Source organism: Pan troglodytes, chromosome 23 (assembly GCF_028858775.2).
Source record: "Pan troglodytes isolate AG18354 chromosome 23, NHGRI_mPanTro3-v2.0_pri, whole genome shotgun sequence".
In the NCBI taxonomy this organism is placed as follows: Eukaryota; Metazoa; Chordata; class Mammalia; order Primates; family Hominidae; genus Pan; species Pan troglodytes.
In genome coordinates, this window is record NC_086016.1 from 39,000,542 (window position 1) to 39,020,013 (window position 19,472).

Below are 19,472 nucleotides of genomic sequence, written 5' to 3' on the forward strand. Positions count from 1 at the left end.
GCACGTGTGTGCAGGAGGGAGGACTAGGGAATAGTTTGGGACCAGGGCTTCTATCTTCCCCCAGTTGGTCTCTCCAACACCACACATCGGCCTCCACTCCAATGTGAAGAAAGGCACCAAGCACAGGAGGACTCAGACCTGAGCCTTTCCTTATTGTTAGCACTTTATTTGAGTAGAAGACACCTCTACTGTGTCAAATCTAGTACTTTGAGCTCTTGGATTTGCTGTTTTCTCCATATTTCTCTTCCAGTGCTTTCTGCAAGTTCAGGTTCATAGCATTTTTCTGGTGCCACCGTCCTATAGCGAGCAGGAGAAGAGCCAGCGCAGATTAGATCATCTGGCAGTCTCTGGAGTTGCCCAGAGCCCAGGGATGACTCGTACCTCTTCCAAGTCCACCCCTGGCTCTGTCTCCTGCTCTGGTTTCTCTCTGACCCTTAGAGCCAACACACCCTGCCGGTGGAGGACAGCCCCTGCCTCCCATCACCCGCAGCTCCTCACTTACCCAGATCATCCGTCTTCCTGCCATGCCAGTGTTCTAAGTCCCTCACTGATTTCTCAATGACCTCTGGTGTGTAGGAAGCCTTCATGAGGCTCTTTGTCTCCTCAGCAGCCCCTGTAGAATACCATGAAGAAACCCCAAGTGCCCAATTCAGTGGCAGTCGGGTACTCCATGGCTTATATTGGGTGTCAGTTTCCTCTACGGATGGTAAATTGTGGAACGGAAGGAAAGTGGGAAGGGTTTCAAAGTAAAGTCGTTTGGGTTCAAACCCAGACTCCATTATTTATGGGTAGTATAGCCTCAGAGAAATTTTTAACCTCTCTGAGCTTCAGTGTCTTCAACTATACCAAGAAATGAGATTTTTTTGCATGGTTGGAAAGACAAAATTATTGGACATTCATCAAGACATCTAGCAAGTGGCAACTAATACCTGTAACTTAAGAAAACTTATCTCTGTTTTCAAAATTCAAACATGCACAAGCAGATACGTTGCAATGATCAAGAGTCAGCAGAAACACCAAAGGACAAAATCTCCCAAATTAGCAAAGATTTGAATGATCAGATACAGAATACAAAATAAGTATATTTAGGCCGGGGGCAGTGGCTCACGCCTGTAATCCCAGCACTTTGGGAGGCCAAGGCGGGTGGATCACGAGGTCAGGGGTTCGAGACCAGCCTGACCAACATGGTGAAACCCCGTCTCCACTAAAAATACAAAAATTAGCTGGGCGTGGTGGCGGGCTCCTGTAATCCCAGCTACTCAGGAGGCTGAGGCAGGAGAATTGCTTGAACCCGGGAGGCAGAGGTTGCAGTGAGCCGAGATCACGCCACTGCAGTCCAGCCTGGGCAACAGAGAGAGACTCTGTCTCAAACAAACAAACAAACAAAAAACTATATTTAATGATTGAAACCATAAGAGAGAATAAAAATATAAGCAAAGAGTAAGAAACCATCCAGAAAGAGCAGATAGATTAGTAAGAGAAGCAAACGGAATTTCAGAAATGAAACACATAATAATTGAAAAAAAATTAAACTCCATGGCAATAAGATGCCTGGGACTTGCTTTGAAATAATCTTGGGTGGGAGTGGATGGGTGGGAGAAAAGATGAGACAAGATCAGCTATGTATTAATCATTGTTGAGGCTGAGTGGTATATGCAACATCTATTTATAAACTAAGTTCTCTTCTTTTCCATAAGCTTGAAAATTGCCATCATAAAAGTTTAAAAAGAAATTCAATTAACAGATAAAATAGCAGATCAAATAAAGCTGAGAGAAAATGGTAAACTGGAAGATATACCTAAAGAAATTAATATTAGGATGCAATACAAAGAAATAAAAAGATGTGGGCTGGGCGCGGTGGCTCACGCCTGTAATCCCAGCACTTTGGGAGGCCGAGAATATATATATAAATTCTATATATACATATATCTAAATCCTATATATAATACATATATAAATTCTATAAAATAATAACATGAAAGCTGAGGTGGAGGTCGGGAGAGTAATTAAAGTTAATTAAAGGTTTTTTTTTGTTTTTTTTTTTTGAGACGGAGTCTCGCTCTGTCTCCAGGCTAGAGTGCTGTGGCTCAATCTTGGCTCACTGCAACCTCCACCTCCCAGGTTCAATCTACTCTCCTGCCTCAGCCTCCTGAGTAGCTGGGATTACAGGCATGCGCCACCACACCCAGCTAATTTTTGTATTTTTAGTAGAGACAGGGTTTCACCATGTTAGCCAGGATGGTCTGGATCTCTTGACCTTGTGATCCGCCCATCTCGGCCTCCCAAAGTGCTGGGGTTACAGGTGTGAGCCACGGCGCCCAGCCAAAGTTAAAGCCTTCTAAGGCCCTTAGTGTTCAGGAAAACACAAATGCCTAGATTAACTTTATAATTTGTTAATTACGCATATAAAAATGTCAAAGGTAACCACTCAAAGAATAAGAGGAGTAGAAAAGAACAAATATCAGATTGAGAAAAATAAGAAAGCTGATGCAAATCCAAAAAGAGAGAGAAAAATAAGCCACAAAGAAAAAGCAGCACACCATCCTGGCTAACATGGTGAAACCCCGTCTCTACTAAAAATACAAAACAAAAATTAGCCGGGCGTTGTGGCAGTCGCCTGTAGTCTCAGCTACTTGGGAGGCTGAGGCAGGAGAATGGCGTGAACCCAAGAGGCGGAGCTTGCAGTGAGCTGAGAGCACGCCACTGCACTCCAGCCTGGGCAACAGAGTGAGACTCCATCTCAAAAAAAAAAAAAAAAAAAAAAAAGAAAAAAAGAAAAGAAAAGAAAAAGCAGCACAAACAGAAAACGAAAAATAAGATCATGGAAATAAACCCAAATAGTCTATATCAGTAACAAGAATCAATATGAATGAATTAAACCCATTCGTTAAAAACCAGATGATGACACTACAGAAAATGTTTTCCAGGTATATAGCATTGAAAGCATATTTAAAAGGACACAAAGAGAGGATAAACATGGAAGAATAGAAAAAGATATACCCAGGCAAACACTAACCAAAAGCAGTCTGGTCTAACTATATCAGGCGAAATAGACTGTAGGGCAAAGGCACGATGAAAAACAAAAACAATTGCAATTCATTAAGGTAATGTAATGATTCTGAACTTGCTACATTGAAATAATCTCAAAATAGATAAGGCAAAATTGACAGAACCACAGGACAAATGGACAAAGCTGCTATTATAGGGGGAGATTTAAAGACACATATTTTAGTAACTAATAGATCAAACAAATAATATTAATAAGGATTAGAAGATTTGTGCGGAAATCATTAACAAGCCTGTTCTATAGACAAATGCAGAATCCCTTACCCAAGAGATTATTATTATTATTATTATTATTATTATTATTATTATCATTATTTTGAGAGGGAGTCTTGCTCTGTAGCCAGGCTGGAGTGCAGTGGTGCGATCTCCGCTCACTACAACCTCCGCCTGCCTCCGCCTCCCGGGTTCAAGTGATTCTTCTGCCTCAGCCTCCTGAGAAGCCATTACAGGCGTGCGCCATCACGCCTAGCTAATTTTTGTATTTTTAGTAGAGACATGCGCCATCATGCCAGCTAATTTTTGTATTTTTAGTAGAGACGGGGTTTCACCATATTGGCCAGGATGATCTCGATCTCTTGACCTTGTGATCTGCCTGCCTCCGCCTCCTGAGATTTTTTTTTTTTTTTTTTTTTTTTGAGACGGAGTCTTGCTCTGTCACCAGGTTGGTGTGCAGTGGCACAATCTTGGCTCACTGCAACCTCCGACTCCCTCGTTCAAGCAATTCTCCTGCCTCGGCCTCCCAAGTAGCTGGGATTACAGGCACTTGCCACCACGCTCAGCTGATTTTTGTATTTTTAGTAGAGACAGGGCTTCACCTTGTTGGCCAGGATGGACTCGATCTCCTGACCTCGTGATCCACCTGCCTCGGCCTCCCAAAGTGCTGGGATTACAGGCGTGAGCCACCGCGCTCGGCCCCTGGAGAGATTATTTTTAAGCACACACAGATCATCTACAGAAATCACCATCTACTGGGCTCTAAAGCGAATCTGAACAATTTCAAGGGATTGAAATCATTACAGGGCTGTGCTCTCCAATGACAGTGACATCAAGCTGGGAGATGGAATCCACCCCAAAGACAAGAGAGCAAACCAAGAAAGAGGAAGACACCAAATAAAGGAAATCGGAATTCCAACAATGGAAAGAAGCGAAAAAAAGAAAATCCTTGGTAAGCTGGTTCAGGGATCCCTGGATACCTGGACACAGAGGGAAAAGGACAGGATGTAAGCTACCATTCTGCCTGCTCTGTGACTCAAAGACACAATGTCCAGGTGAGCCCAGCCAAGGTTTTGATTTGTACTTGGCTTGTCCTTACCATGGGCTGACCCTCTACTCTCCCCTCCCAGCCCTGCTGCTTGGAGCAGATGAGGACCTTCATGTTAGCCCACAGGGGTGTTCTGCTCTGACCTCCTTCTGAAGCTGGAGCCACGGTGAGTTGGGAGGCAGAAAATACACAAAGGGCCACTCACCCTGGCCATATTCCTGCAGGCCATCCCACATGGTCCTCCCACAGCCCTGTCTGTGGGAAGCCTATACACCCAGGACTCACGGCCATGGCCAATACTCTCCCCACATGAAGTTCGCTAAACTCTCAGGACACCCAAAGCCAGACTAAGACCCAGAGCCAGCTCCATTTTCCCCCATGCTGTTTCCGTGGTAGTGAATAAATTTCATGAGATCTGATGGTTTTATAAGGGGAAACTTCTTTCACTTGGTTCCCATTCTCTCTTGTCGGCCACCGTATAAGACGTGCCTTTCACCTTCCACCATGATGTGAGGCCTCCCCAGCTACATGGAACTGTGAGTCTATTAAACCTCTTTTTCTTTATAAATTACCCAGTCTCAGGTATGTTTTTATCAGCAGTATGAAAACGGACTATATTATATTTAATGATGTAATGTTAGAATCAGGAAGGAGATAAGGATGCCTGTTTTTCCTGCTTATATACACCATTGTCCTAGAGAGGTCAGCCAGATGCTGATATAAAGGTAAGAAAAGCCTAGTGTTTAAGAATTTAAACTCTAGCCTCTGACTGGCAGGGTTTAAATCCCAACTCTGACCGTTCCTATCTGTGTGGCCTTAATTAAGTTATTTAACTTTTCCATGACTCAATTATTTTTTATCTGGAAAAAAAATGGGAATTGTAGCATTTACCACATGGGATTCATGTGCAGAATAAAATATATATATAAAGTACTCAGAGCAGTACCTGGCATATGTTAAATACTGTGCATAAATGTAGCCATTATTACTATTCAAAAGCACTCCTAAAGAATCTATAACTAGTTACTGGAATTAATTGGTGAGCTGCATAAAGCCTGTGGATATGAGATTAATATACAAAAACAAAAATTGCATTTGTGTATACGGTATCAGCAGCAAAGTTAGAAAATATAATTTTAAAAAGATATCATTTTCAACAAGCAGCAAAAAAAGAGATTCTCCTGAGTAAGTCTAACAAAAAAACCTGCATGATGTTTATAGAAAAAAAAATCACAAAATGTTACTGAGAGATATTGAAGGAAGACTTAAATTAATGGAGGTATATACCATATTCATATATTAGAAAATTCATTATAAAGCTGACAACAGCCCTTAAATTGAGCTGTAGATTCAATGTATTTCCAATCAAAATCCCAACAGGGTTTTTCATGGAAATTTCTGTATATTAATAACATTTGTATGGAAGAGTAAAGGGCCTAGAAACCCAAGACATTAACTGGTGATGGTGGTGGAGGGGTGGTAGTGGGAGTATTGCCTGACCAGATATCAGGCTACTTATAATACTTTGGTGATTAAAAATGTAATATTAGACCAATGGACAGAATAGAGCCTGAAACTGATCTATGCATGTGTCAAAACCTGATGGATAACAGAAGTACCACTGCAGGTCACCGGGAGGAAAGATGAGCCTATTCAATAAAAGGTACTGAGGCAGTCAGTAACCCACATAAAGAAGGAATTGAAAATGAATCCCTACTGGGGAAAGATTTCTGGTGTTGTTGTTCCATTATTTTGAGGGCTGGGCACATAGATGCCCAAGGAATGCCTGAGCTCGTCATCTCACTCTTTACACAGCTGGGCAAGCTGCCTAAAGTTTCCTCAAGCCTCAGTTTTACTACTTTCTTTAAATGGCTAAAACTCACAAAAGCCATCTACAGTTTTTGAAAATGAATCCCTACTTCATACTAAAAACAAAAATCAACCCCAGGTGGATTAAAGAGTTAAATGTGAAAAGCAAAACTAAAAATTTTAGAAGACTGTGTAAAAGATGATCCATGATTTAGCGTAGAATAGGAGTCCCTCAACCTGCTCCCCCTGGCAGCTTCTCTAATTCAGTAAATAGCCATCTCATCCTTCCAGTTGTTTAGGTCAAAACGTTGAAGTCAACGTTAATTCCTCTCTCACCCCAAAATCTATTCATTAGCATATTCTTTTCTCTCTGCCTTATACAAATATCCAGAATCCTACTACATCAGGCCACCTTCACCATTACCTCCCTGAGCTGCTATATTGCACAATGGTGCCTTCCAAAATAGCGCAGGTGCACTAGCCCAGCTTCCAACACCAAGCCACCATCATCTGTCCCATCTGGAGTTTTGCAGCTGCCTCCTACCGGTTTCCCTGTTTCTGCCCCATCTCCCTATGTCCATTCTCTCCATAGCAACTGGAGTGAGCCCTTAACCTGAGCCAAACAGGGCCATTCTCCTGCTTAAAATCACAGCTTGGTTTCTCATCTCTCTCTGAGTAAAGACCTTCCAGCAGGCTTCACGACCCAGCCTGTTTCCTCTGATGTCTTCTGCCTCACTCCTGTGCAGCCATACCAGCCTCACCAACCTCAAACAGCAAGTATAAAGGCTAACCCTGGGTGGGTGGAAACAGAGAGGGACAGATGGATGGGCACACTGACAGCACTGTGTGGCAGGGTGAAGCCCTGATTCATAGTGTTTGCCAATTTCCAGAGTGTAAATACTACTAGCATGACCAATTTTAAGACAGCATTTATGTGCCAGTCAGTTCAGGGAGACAATTGCCTCTTGTGAGCTGGTGCAAGCTGCTATGAGCTCCAGCACACCCTTGGCACAGTTCTACTTCCCAGGCAGGATGATGGGACATGGACATTTTAAAAAATAGATTATTTTACATTTATGTAGACATTATCATACAAAGTTGTATGGAATAGCTATTTGGTGACCGATAGTTGTTAAAGAGAGAACTGGAAGGCAGGATCTGGAAGGCCCGGAACAGAGAACAAGCAGAACTGTATTCTCGCTTTCCTCCCCCAGCACCATCCCTTCTCCAAGCTCAGAGAAAACTCCAGAAAGGCTTCCAGTGGGTATCTGGTTCCTCGGGTGACAGGGATCCAAGCCAGGTGGAAGAGGTTTGTCAGGCCCTGGGAGCACTGGAGAGGGCCTGGAGTGAGGAGAGAGGAAGGAGCCGTACCAGAAAGAGCCTTATTTTGCAATGAGGCCAAACCAGAATGTGGGGCAGAGAGAAGCCCCTGCGTGCTGTGACAGGCATCTGAGCCATCCAGAAGACCCTGGGAACAGGATCATAGCTAGGGAGGTGACTTAGTGGTCAAGAAAAGACTATGAGGCTTTGAAGGCAGAAGGAACACCTGACTTTGAGTCCTAGACACAATGCAGACTACTGAGAGTTCTAAGGCAAATGATCTGAAATCTGCCCGTGAAATGGAGCTAATAGCACTCTCCCCACCCCAACCAAACAGGACTACACTGATCCAATGGAAACCCTGTGTAAATGTCAGAGCCTCCAACCCACCCTTCCTTTCTTCCCAGGTGGCGCCACCTCCAGGCTCTGGAGAAGAAAAATGATAGCCTGACAGCTACTGAGTGCTCACGACTTGCCTCGGCCAAGCACCTTCATGTGGCACTTCATAAAGTCCTGCCAATGACCCAGCAAGGGCCATACTCTCATTATCATCCCCACTGTACCGAGAAGACAGCGGAGGCTTGCAGAGGTTGAGGATCCCACCTAAGGTCATACCCAGGTAGTGAGTGGCTGAGCTGAGCTTTGAACCAAAGAAACTTGATATTGTCACTGTGACCAAAGGTGCCTGGGATGGGGCTAGGGGTGTGGGGAGCAGCAGTCCCAGTTCTACTGGGTCCTGGGCCTCCTACTGGCAGATTAAGAACAAGAGGTGGGCAGGGCGCAGTGACTCATGCCTGTAATCCCAGCACTTTGAGAGGCCAAGGTGGGTGAATCACTTGAGCCCAGGAGTTTGAGACCAGCCTGGGCAATATGGTGAAACCTTGCCTCTACCAAAAATACAAAAAAAAAAAAAAAAAAACCAGAAAAGAAAAAAATTAGCCAGGTGTGGTGGCGCGCATCTGTGGTCCCAGCTACTTGTGGGGGAAGGGGGTGGCTGAGGTGGGAGGGTTGCTTTCTTGAGCCTGTGAGGCGGAGATTTCAGTGAGCCAAGATTGTGCCACTGCACCCCAGCCTGGGCAACAGAGTGAGACTTCAAAAAACAAAAGAAGGGAAGGAAAGGGAAGGGGAAGGGAGGGGAGGGGAGAGGAGGGGAGGGGAGGGGAGGGGAGGGGAGGAGAGAGAACGGGAGGGGAGGGGAGGGGGGAGGGGGGAGGGGAGGGGAGGGACCAGAGGTGCCTGACTGCCAACTGGGATGAATCATCCACACATCAAGGACAGGGGACTGGATGTTCCCAGCACTCGCAAGCTGACATAGAGGACACATGGGCATGAAATAAGTGTCCTTGAAGATGTGCCCTGGGGTCCTAGACCCCATATGGAGTGGAAACCCCAAAGGCCTTCCCTGCCCAATGCCTGGGAGACCATGGGTGTTCACGGCCCCACCCTTGCCCTTTGACTTGACCTCGAAACAAGTTTGACCGCATGTTGTAGCCGAGGTCATAGTAGTCTGAGAAGACGGAGGAGATTTCCACAGGATTCTGGGTCCTGCTGGGCCATGAGCTTGCCCTTTTCTGGCCCTCGAAGACTTCATCAATAGCCTTTTGAGCCTGAGCAGGGAGGCAGGGACGACAGACAGGGGATGGAAAAGCAGTTTCAAGCCCCATATCTCCCTCCACCTCCTCCTCCCTTGACCCTGCCCTCCCCACCCCGATCCCACCTGTAGCCTGCAGCCCTCAACCTATTCACAGGGCTGGGGAGCTGGAGTATACAAAGGCCCCAGCCCCAACCCCTCTCATCATCTGCACTGCTGTGGGTGGGGGGCATCAGGTTAACGATCATAAAACCTCTTCCAAGCATTGAGCATCTGCTACCTGCAACATTGGGGTGGGGGGTCTCTATAGGGTGCCACTCTTCCCACCATTTTATAAATGAGGAAAGCGGGCCTCAGGAGGCCAGAGATCACCCAGTTCACATGGCTGGCAGGCCACAGAGCCCTGGCTTGCCTCCTACAACTGAGGCATCACACATGGCAGCTCTTGGTGGGTGCTTAACTTTCAATGAGGCCAACTCCCTCTTCATACCAATAGGGAAACTGACACACAGAGAAGCTGAGCCCAGGTCCAGGGGCAGGACACCTAGGTTTGAGTTCCAGTTCTGCAATATATCAGCTGTTGACTTCAGCAAGCCTCTTCTCCGCTCTAGGCCTCAGTTTCCCTACATGTAAAATGTGAAGGCAGGGTGGAACTGGATGGTCTTTGAAGTGGCTTCCAGCTCTGACACTTGCTGGCTCATTGACACTTGTGACATAAGTTACAGATGGGCAGAAAACACGGATTTCTTGATTCCAGCCAGGGACAACGGTGGCTGAAGAAAGAAAGGACTTCTCCCAAGGCTGGGCAGGGCAGTGAGAGGTAGTGACCACAGAGTCAACCTCAAATTGGGACAAGTTCCTCCAAGTGGGGCAGAACATGTCAAGACTGTGACCTTCCAGACTTGCTGGTGGTGGGGTCACTGCACTTTAAGATGACAGAGTGGAAGGGGAGCCTAGGAGAAGCCTGACCCCCAGCTTTTGTGACCCAAGCAGATCGTAGCCCTTCCTTGGGACTTGGTTATACTATCTGCTAAAAAGGAAGCAATAACTCCTGCCTGACCTTCCACACAATGCAGTTGCTATGAGGGTTGAGATGGTGGCTTTAAAAATATGTCTCAGAATGCCAGGACAGAAAGAACATAGCATTTGACCAGAAACGGTAGATGAATTTTATCTCAAGTGTCAGTTGATTTGTAATGACTGCCTGGAATGCTATATCGGGTGGAAAAGAGTGCTGGCATTGACTAGTGATGTCTGCCATGAATGCAGGCTGGGAGGGTTGTGATACGCACACCATGTGTTTGTCAGCCTGATCTAGTGCAACTGCCTCGCTTTACAGATGTGGAGACTGAAGCCCAGAGAGGGTAAGTAACTTATCCAAAGTCATCCAGCATTTAGGATCAGGTCCAGGATTCAAACCCACATCTTCTGATTCCCAATAAATGCTATCCATCCACTAAATGCTGTCTTCTTTGGGAGACTTGTTCAGATGGAAAACATCCAATTCACACAAAAGGCTTTTAACTGCAAAGTCATTAAGGACCAGAGTTCCAGAATCTGCCGACCCAGTTTGCACCCTCGTCTCACACAGTTAGGTGAATTTGGTTGACTGACTTAACTCCTCTAAGCTTCGGGCTCCTTATCTATAAAATGAGGACAATAATAGTACCTTCCTCATGGGTTGCTGGGAAGATGTAACAACTTGTTATATGTGAAGTTTAAACAGTGCACAGTGCTTGGCACACAGCAGATGCTCAGGAGATACTGCTTTCTAGTGGTATTATTATAGGGACTCTGTACTCAAGAGTGAGTTTATCTTATGTCCTCATTATAAGACTCTGCATCACCCTCCTGGCCCCTGCTATGACACCTGCTCCTCGGAGACCAGCTGGTCCACCACATTGCTCCCAAACTTGTGGCGAATGTTGTTAGGAATGATGCTGCCCTTCTGGTTCGTGGGCGTGCTCCTCTGGTCCTGAGCCCCCAAGCTGGGACCGTCATCCGTCCCCTGGCATGGCTGAGCCCCCTCTCCCGAGGTGGCCCTGTTCTCTCTCGAGGAGGATCGAGAGCCCCCATTCTTCAGGGACCTGGACTGTGGGTCCATGCCCAGAGAATCCCTGCTGGCAGCAGTCGGGGGTGGAGGGGGAATCTCCTTCAAGTGGCACTGCCCTAGGGAGCTGCCTTGAGCGCTGGCTCCCAGGGGCAGGGGCTGTGGGGATGACAGACCCTGGTTCTTGAACTTGGAGGTGTCCAAGGAACTGTAGGCCGCTTTCCAGGGGTCCAAGTCCTGTTGGCCCTCCTTGTCATTCAGATGGGCCCTGGTCAAAGTGGTTGTACCTGAGCAGGACAAAGAGAAATAGAGGGGGAGGGAGAGAGACACGCAGACAAGGGCAGAAAGTAGAGGGTGGGGAGGGGGCAGAGATGGGGGTGAGGAGGGGAAACGGACAGACAAAGAGCCCCAGAGCTCCACAGCCAGAGAAGGGGAGAGGGACAGAGAGGAAGCGCAGGAACCAGAGGCATGGGTGGGAAATTAGGAGACACAATGGGAGAAGAGAGGCCAGCCTGCGTGCCTCCCACGGGCAGGGTTAGTCCACATTGCCTGGGGCAACAAGGGCTGCCGCCCAAGCCTGTCCCGCCTTGAGGCCTAGCTGTGTGACCGCAAGCAAGGGACTTGGCCTGTCTGTGCTTTCATGTCCCTGGCTCCATTTGGATAGTTCCCTTCCCCACTTTTCCATCTTGAAACCTCCCCCTCACTCTCCGCAGTGAGAATCTGGCAGCAGCGGCACTGGCAGAGGCGTTCCTGGGGCTAAGCCACATGCCTAGGAAGTACTGGAGTTGGATGGGACTTCCAGACTTTGCTTCCAATGCAAGGCTGCTCCCCAATACCTACCTCCTCCCTTCGCCAGGGCTGAGAAGTGGCACCATCCCAGCCACCTCCCAGGCTCTCTCCTCCCCGCCTCTCCCTGTCTCCCACGTCCCTGCCCACAGCCTCCACTTCTCTAGGTCTCTTGCTCTCAGCCTTCAGTGTCTCCTCACAGCCTGGCCTCATCCTCCACCCCAGATTACAGCTGTAAATATGTTTGGTGGTCTTCCCTCCAAAACCTCAAGTCCTCTTAAAAGGTACATAAGGGCTGGGCATCGTGGCCGTCAGGCCTCTGAGCCCAAGCTAAACCATCATATCCCCTGGATGATAAACCTCCGCAGAGTTTATCTAAATGTGGCCATGTATGAGGATTCCCTAGGCTCTCATTAAAAATACAGATGCCTGGGACCCTCTCAGAGCTGCTGCATCAGAAAGGCCCTGAATCTGAGTGTTTAACAAGGCCCCTGGGCATTCAGGTCATTGGAGGAAGATTTTAGCAGGATCGCTGCCCCAACTCACTGGACTCTCTTCTCCCCATCCCACCTGCCAGCCCCAGCCACCCTGCACTCACCCCTGGGGACCATTCTCAGAGCGGGCCTGACTCAGTCACGCCTGCATCAAAATCTTTCCTCTTGTCCTCAGGGCAGAGTCCCTGCTCTCGGGACTCCACAAAAGTGCCAGCCGTCTCTCCCTCCCAAGCCTTTGCCTGAGCTATTTCTCCTGCCTGGAACACTCCCCTCCACTCCTTGGGCTACACTACCCCTGGTCTTGGCTCACGTGTAACCCCATATATACCTCCCATCCATTGAGGCCAGGCCCCTCACCATGTTCCCCCACAGCCCTGCCCTGGTACACACAAGACTCAGAGCACCTGAGTCACCCCCTCAGGATGGAGACCATATCGGGGTGATAATCCCTGCACATGGCAGGATGGGAGGGCTCAGTAATTCCGTTCCCTCCTTTTTCCTTCTGTCTTCCAACAGAATGCCCCCTAGGAAGCCTGGGCCGATGGTGGGTCTGGAGGCCAACACAAGACGGAGCGGGAGGAGAAAGGGCCGGTGCCCTGCTGCCCCAGGGAGTCCCTCCAGAAGCCTGGATGTGCATTCAGCACATCCCTGGTCTGCCTGTCCTACCTGCTCCGTGGCCCAGCTCCATAGCCTCTTGCTGTGGGACAGGCAATTCCAAGCTTAGTCCTGTAAACAAAGCACCACGTTTCATCGTCTCAGATAACACACAGAGTTTCTGTGAACAAGGATGAGCTGGGAGCTGAACAGGAAGGCCTGTGGCTGTCTGCCCGCCCTTGATCAGAGGTTCCTAAGCTGCCCCTGGTGCCCTCTGGCACTGCCCAGACCCACGGAGCCTCTGCCCCATTCACTCATCACCCCTGGCACAGGGGCTGCCTCCTGGACTTCTGCAGCCTCTGCCCTCTCTGAAAAGCCCTGGCCACCCCCACCCCACCCCACCAGTCCTCAAAGACTTTTCTCAAGCAGCCTTGGAACCCTGGGCTCATTTTACTCCTTCATAATTTTTCCTTTCATCTCCTCCTCCTCTTCTGCCCCATCACCACCACCCTAGGAGACCCTAGCAGGCCCCTGGCTGTGAAGCCCATTGCCCCGGCTCCCATCCTGGCAACCATTTGTCTTCCTGCAAATAGGATTGTATCCATTTGCTGAATGGTCGTTCGTGGTCAGGGAAGGGAAGCAGCTTAGCCACCATGAAGGAGAACCAAGAGCAGGAACCCACACTTTGCTCTGTTGTAAACTCAGTCTTCTCTCTAAGGCCTTGGATTCAAATTAGAGGGGTAGATTCAAAAGCCTCTGCAGCTTTCGTGCTTGTGTTTTGTTTTCTTATGTGATCTTTCTTTTTTTTTTTTTTGAGACAGGGTCTTACTCTGTCACCCAGGCTGGAGTACAGTGGTGCAATCTCAGCTCACTGCAACCTCCACCTCCCAAGTTCAAGCAATTCTCCCACCTCAGCCTCCTGAGTAGCTGGGATTACAGGTGTGCGCCACCACATCTGGCTAATTTTTGTATTTTTAGTAGAGACAGGGTTTCACCATGTTGGCCAGGCTGATCTCTAACTCCTGGCCTCAAGTGATCCACCCGCCTCAGCCTCCCAAAGTGCTGGGATTACAGGTGTGAGCCACCGTGCCCGGCCTGTGACTTTGGTTTTGTTTGCTCTCTTTCCCTGGTTCTCCTTGGTTTGCTCATTCTGATGACAGCAAATGCCATGTTTTGAGCTGCCCTGTGGAGCAGCCCATGGAGCAAGAAACTGAGGGTGACTTCTGGCCAAAAGCTCATAAAGAATAGAAGCCCTGAGTCCAACAGTCTTTGAAGAACTGAATGAATCCTGACATCTGAATGAGCTTGAAAGTGGATCCTTCCCCAATTGAGCCTTGATATGAGAACACAGCCTGGATGACACTTTCATTACAGCCTGTGGGATACCCTGGGCCAGAGGACCCAGCCAAGTGAGCATCCTGACTCCTATAAATTCTGAGATCATAAATTTGTACTGTTTTAAACATACAGTGTCAAACTTCTAAGCTTTATGGTCATTTGTTATGCAGCAATACATAGCTAATACATATTTTGGTACTAACAGTGGGGTGTTGCTATAACAAATACTTAAAAATTTGGGACTGAATTTGGAACCAAGCAGTGGTCAGAGTCTATAAGGATTTTGAGAAGCATGATAGAAAAAGCCTAAATCACCTTAAACAGTTTTTTTTTTTTAAGCAGAAATCTGGAGTTGGAAGATGCTGTCAGTGAGGGCCCAAATGGAAGTGAGGAATATATTACTAGAAATAGTGGAAAAAAGACCCTTGTTATGTAGTGGCAGAAACGGTGACACTGTCATCTGCAGTTATGTGACTAATGAACTGAATGACTTAGCTAAAGAGTTCCAAAGAAAAGATTGTAGTTGCCTCTTACTTTCTTCTTGCTGCTTGTAGTGAAATGTGAAAGGAAGGTGATGAATTGAAGAAGGGACTGTTAAACAAAAAGACGCCAGTACTTAATGGTTCTGAAGTCTCATCCTTTCCAGATCCCAAAAGATGCTAAAATTAAGAAATAGCTTCAGAAGACTGTCTGGAAAGTGTGCCCAGGAGTGTGACTGTGCGACCTGTTGTTAAAACTTCAGAAAGATCAAAGGATCAGGGTATTACTCTGTCACACAAAGGGTGCTTTAAAGAGATTAAAGAGATGCCTGATATATCCTCTTAACAGAACCATAGGACCTCTAGGAAGCTTAAGGCTCCTCAACAGGAGCCTCAGTTAAAAAGGGGTGTGACTTTTGTTCAATGGAGTGAACCCCTGTAAGTTTTACTGTTGAGAAAATAACATGAGCAAAATGTTGGCAACTTCGGGTAAAAGGGATAGAGACAGTACAAAATGAAAAGATACCATTGAACAAAAAATATAAATAAAAAAGACAAGTCAGAGAGTGGATGCAAGAGTCCAGAAGGCAGAGCTGAGAGCCATGGAGAATTATCCCCAGGCCTTGAAACCTAATCAAGGAATGTCCAACATTTGTGTGGCTGGATTTCAAAACTGCTATGGACCATTGACTTCATGTCTCCATTTTCCTCAATTTTGAATAGGAATGTCACTAGTTCTTATCCTATGCCTATCACATCACTGTATGTTAGGTGTGTTCAGGGCAAATTACTTAGTTTCACAGATCTATGATGGGGAAGAATTGAATCTGAGAAGCTGTACTTAAGGAACGACACTGGAGGAGCCTCAGCCACACCTGGAGCTGATTTATATGACCAGATTCTAGCTTTTAAACTGATGGTTTAATAGGATGAGAATTTTAAAGATCTTAGGAGGGGATGACTGTATTTTGCATGTGGAAGGGATGTACATTATTGGGGGCCAGAGGGCAGAGAGTGGCAGGCAGTTGACATGGCTCCCAATGATCCCTGTTTCTTGGTATAATTCCCTCCCCTTTGGTGTGGACTGGACATAGTGATGAATGGAATGTGGCAAAAATGAGGGATGTTGCATCCATGATGAACTTATAAGAGACTACAACTTCTGTCTTTTTCACACACTCTCTGCAGTTCTCCTCAGCTCATCTTCTCTGACAGAAGCCAGTTTCCCTGTTGTGAGATGCCCTATGGAGAGGTCCACAGGGCAAGGAACTCAGAGTGGCCTCTTGCCAACAGCTCCAGAGTAGCTGGATCCTGCCATGTGAATGGGTTCCTTCTCTGGTCGAGCTTTGAGATGAGACTAGAGACCCAAGCCACACCTTGATTGCAGCCTGTGAGAGACCCTGGGACAGAAAAATCACCAACACTCCACCGGTATTCCCAACTCACAGAAACTGTGAGATAGTCAATGTTGTCTTAAGCCCACTAAGTTTTGGGGTGATTTGTTGTGCAGCAAGAGATAACTAACACAAGTCCATGTCAAGCATTCCCACATCTGGTAAATTAGTCTGGTCTTCACAAATACCCAGTAAGGTGTTCGGAGACACTACTAATTTATCTTCTTTCACAGATGGAGAAAATGAGGCTCCGAAAAGACACAGGACTTCACCAGGTGGGGCTAAAATTAAATTGCACATCTTCAAGCTAGGTGAAGTTCAAGTTAGCTCCAAGTTTTCTTTCTCCGCCTATCCCCAGCCACCAACCTGACGTGCCCACGGCAGCTCTGTACGTCCCAGTGCACTGCCAGTCCACAGCAGTCTGGACGGGCTACAATAGAAGTGTGGACTCACTTCCAGTTTCTGACCCAGAGAGAGAGATCCCAAGAGACTTTGGTCAAAGAGGGCGGGAAGGTAATTCCAGTCTAGGCAGTCTTCACTCACAAGCAACTCTGAATGGGGAGAAGGAAGATGAAACCCCATGTCCTGGAAGAACCCTGGCCCTTCATAAGTCTCTGCCTCACCTCTCCAATCTCTTTCATAACAGCAGGAAACACGTGAACCACACTGATGTGTGCTGAAGCCCAGAAGTGCAGATCCCCGCTACAGAACTACTGGTGAAGACCAATGGATGGTTGCTGGGAAGTGGCCCTCCCCAAGATGTTCATTGGAGTTGCCATGGTGATCACTATACACAGGGCTCTGTTACCTCAGAGGGCTGATAGGCCCACCCGTAGGGAAAAGAGGCCAGGAGAAAGCCAGGATTGAGGCCAGGAAAAGGCAGGAGGGGCTTCAATTATTGTTCACTCTCTCATCCACTCAAGAATGTTGGTTGAGCCCCCACTACGTGCCAGGTGTGCCAGGCACAGGGGGCTCAGATGCTACCAAGTGCAAAAGATGTTCTTGGGAGCTCAAAGCACTAAGTAGGGAGAAGAACTAGCTCTGTGTAGGAAAAAGGAGGAGGGACTTATGAAAGAGCCATTTGAGTTGGATCTTGAAGGATGCCTAGGAACTTAACAGTTTTGAAGGGATGAGAATATTAAAGGCATGGATGTGTATAACAGCATAAATGTAGGTCGAGGTCAATGGGGAAGGAGAAAGATGCATCTGGAGCTGTCTGATTTGGACACCCAGGGATCAGGGACCTGGGAGTAAAACTAAAGCAAGGGTCCTCTCTCCTATTCCTGAACAACAAGGGCTACAGAAGAGATCAACAAAATTAAGTGACTTCTGCAGAGGAGAAGGAGGCAGAAGTCATTGGTGCCAGCACTGGCCCATTCCTGTCTGGCTGTTGCTCAGCCTGGACAAAGAGTGGGTATAGTGAATGCCTCCTGCAAGCCCAGCCTTTCAGGATTTCCCCAGGAAACAGAGAGTGCTGTGGTTAAACTTGGAGTCCCCAGAATCTGGGCCTGTCACTTATTAGATAAGAGACTGGCCAAGTCCTTTAGCTGAACTTCCTTCACATGTGAAACAGATATCACCCAACACTAAGGATAAGGGTGATGGGTGAATAAAACAATTTTTTGCAAAATGTAGCACATTGCCTTGCACAGAGAGAGACATCACAAAACTCTAAGCTACTTCCGCAAGCAACCCATCAGCAAGTCCTTTGAAGTACACTAGATTTGGATGCCTTCGTCCACCTCCACAACTCCCCCTACTCCCTGGTCCAAGCCACCCTCATCTCTTGCCTAGGTATTATCTATTGCTGCACGACAGTCTTGCCATAAACTTCGAAGCTTAACATACAACTGTTATCTCACAGTTTCTTTGGGTCGGGCGTCTACTCATGGCTTAGCTGAGTTCTCTGCATTGGGGTCTTAGCAGGCTACAATCCAAGTATTGGCCAGGGCTGCAGTCTCATCTGAGGTTCCACTAGGGAAGAATATGCTTCCAAGTTCATGTGGCTGTGGGAGGATACAGTTCCTTGCAGTCTGTTAGACTGAGGGTCTCAGGCTCTCTCTGGCTGTCAGCCAGAGGCCATCCTCAGTTCCTTGCTATGTGGGCCCCCCAACACCAACATGACACTGACTTCATCAAAGCCAGCAAAGAGGGAGTCCCCTTGCAAGATGGGGCATTACAATGTTGTGTACCATAGTCACAGAAGTGGCATCCATCACCTTTGCCGTAGGCTGTTGGTTAAAAGCAAGTCACGGGTCCCACCCGCAGTGAAAGGGAGAGGGTCACACAGGGCATGAACACGAGGGGGCAGATAACATGGGGACCACCCTGGAGTCCACCATATCCTCTGACAGTCTTCTCACTCAACAGCCCAGCAATCCTGTTAAGACCTATGTTAGATCATATGTCACCCCTCTAATCAAAACCTTCCAGCTCAACCACAGTAAAAGCTGACATCCTCCCATTTATCTGCAAGGCCCTACCCAACCTGTCCACCATTCTTCTCTGACCTCTGCTCCTCTCACTTTCCCAAGTGCTCCCTGGGTCCCTGCCATGCCAGGCTCTGCTGTTTTTTGGGCACACCAAGCACAGTCCCTCCTCGGGGCCTTTGCACGGGCTGTTCCCTCTCCTCTCCTGCAACTTCCTTCCCCCACATGCCTACATGGCTTGCCTCTTCACCTCCTTCAAGACTCTGCTCACCTTCCCAGACCACCTTTTCTTAAAAAGCATCCCAGCCCACCCCACACTCCCTACTCCTCTTTTCCAACCTTTTCTACCATTGCACCTTATTGCCATCTGACATACTGTGTATATTTGCTTCTTCTTCCCACAGTAGGATCTGAGCCACATGTGAGCTGGGAAGAGGACTGTTTTGTTAGTGGCATGGAAGTGAGAGGGGTCAACCCTCCAGACTACCAGTCCCACCACTACAGGTCCCACCGGCCTCAGCATTCAGCCCCATCACCCAACCTGCCAGCCCCAAAACCAACCTCCTCAGCATCTCCTGAGCACCTATTTGCCCCAATGCCAAGCCAAGGACAGACTTGGTCTCCGGCCCTCCGGGATCCTGTCTTCACTGGGAAGGCTGGATAGTGGGGAGCCGGGAGTCCCCAGTAGGTGGGGCCCGGAATTCTTCTTGCAACCCCAAAGGAGGTCTAAGAGAGGCTGTTTCTGGGAAACTCGAAATCCAGCCACATGGGGCCAAGCTATCAGGTTGCTTTCTTCTACTGTGGCTTCCTGATTCACCTGCCAGAGCCTGGACCTTCTCCCAGGGCCAAAGCTTTCTCCAG

General features: G+C 47.8%; 1 protein-coding gene across 2 annotated transcripts; it reads right to left on the bottom strand.

The window, feature by feature from the left end:
• Positions 1-142: 142 nt before the first annotated feature.
• CIMIP4 (ciliary microtubule inner protein 4) lies at positions 143-16,961 on the bottom strand. Of its 2 annotated transcripts, XM_054675798.1 has the most exons (7): positions 16,806-16,958; positions 16,549-16,733; positions 13,044-13,103; positions 10,918-11,384; positions 8,919-9,063; positions 503-613; positions 143-297 (listed from the first exon to the last, which is right to left on the bottom strand). In XM_054675798.1, the coding sequence occupies exons 3-7, from the start codon at positions 13,063-13,065 to the stop codon at positions 200-202; spliced, it is 843 nt and encodes a 280-aa protein (XP_054531773.1). In that variant the 5' UTR covers positions 13,066-13,103; positions 16,549-16,733; positions 16,806-16,958; the 3' UTR covers positions 143-199. The 2 variants fall into 2 exon arrangements, with proteins under 2 accessions (XP_054531773.1, XP_001145584.1); XM_001145584.5 differs by lacking the exon at positions 16,549-16,733 and having other exon boundaries at positions 16,806-16,961.
• Positions 16,962-19,472: the final 2,511 nt, after the last annotated feature.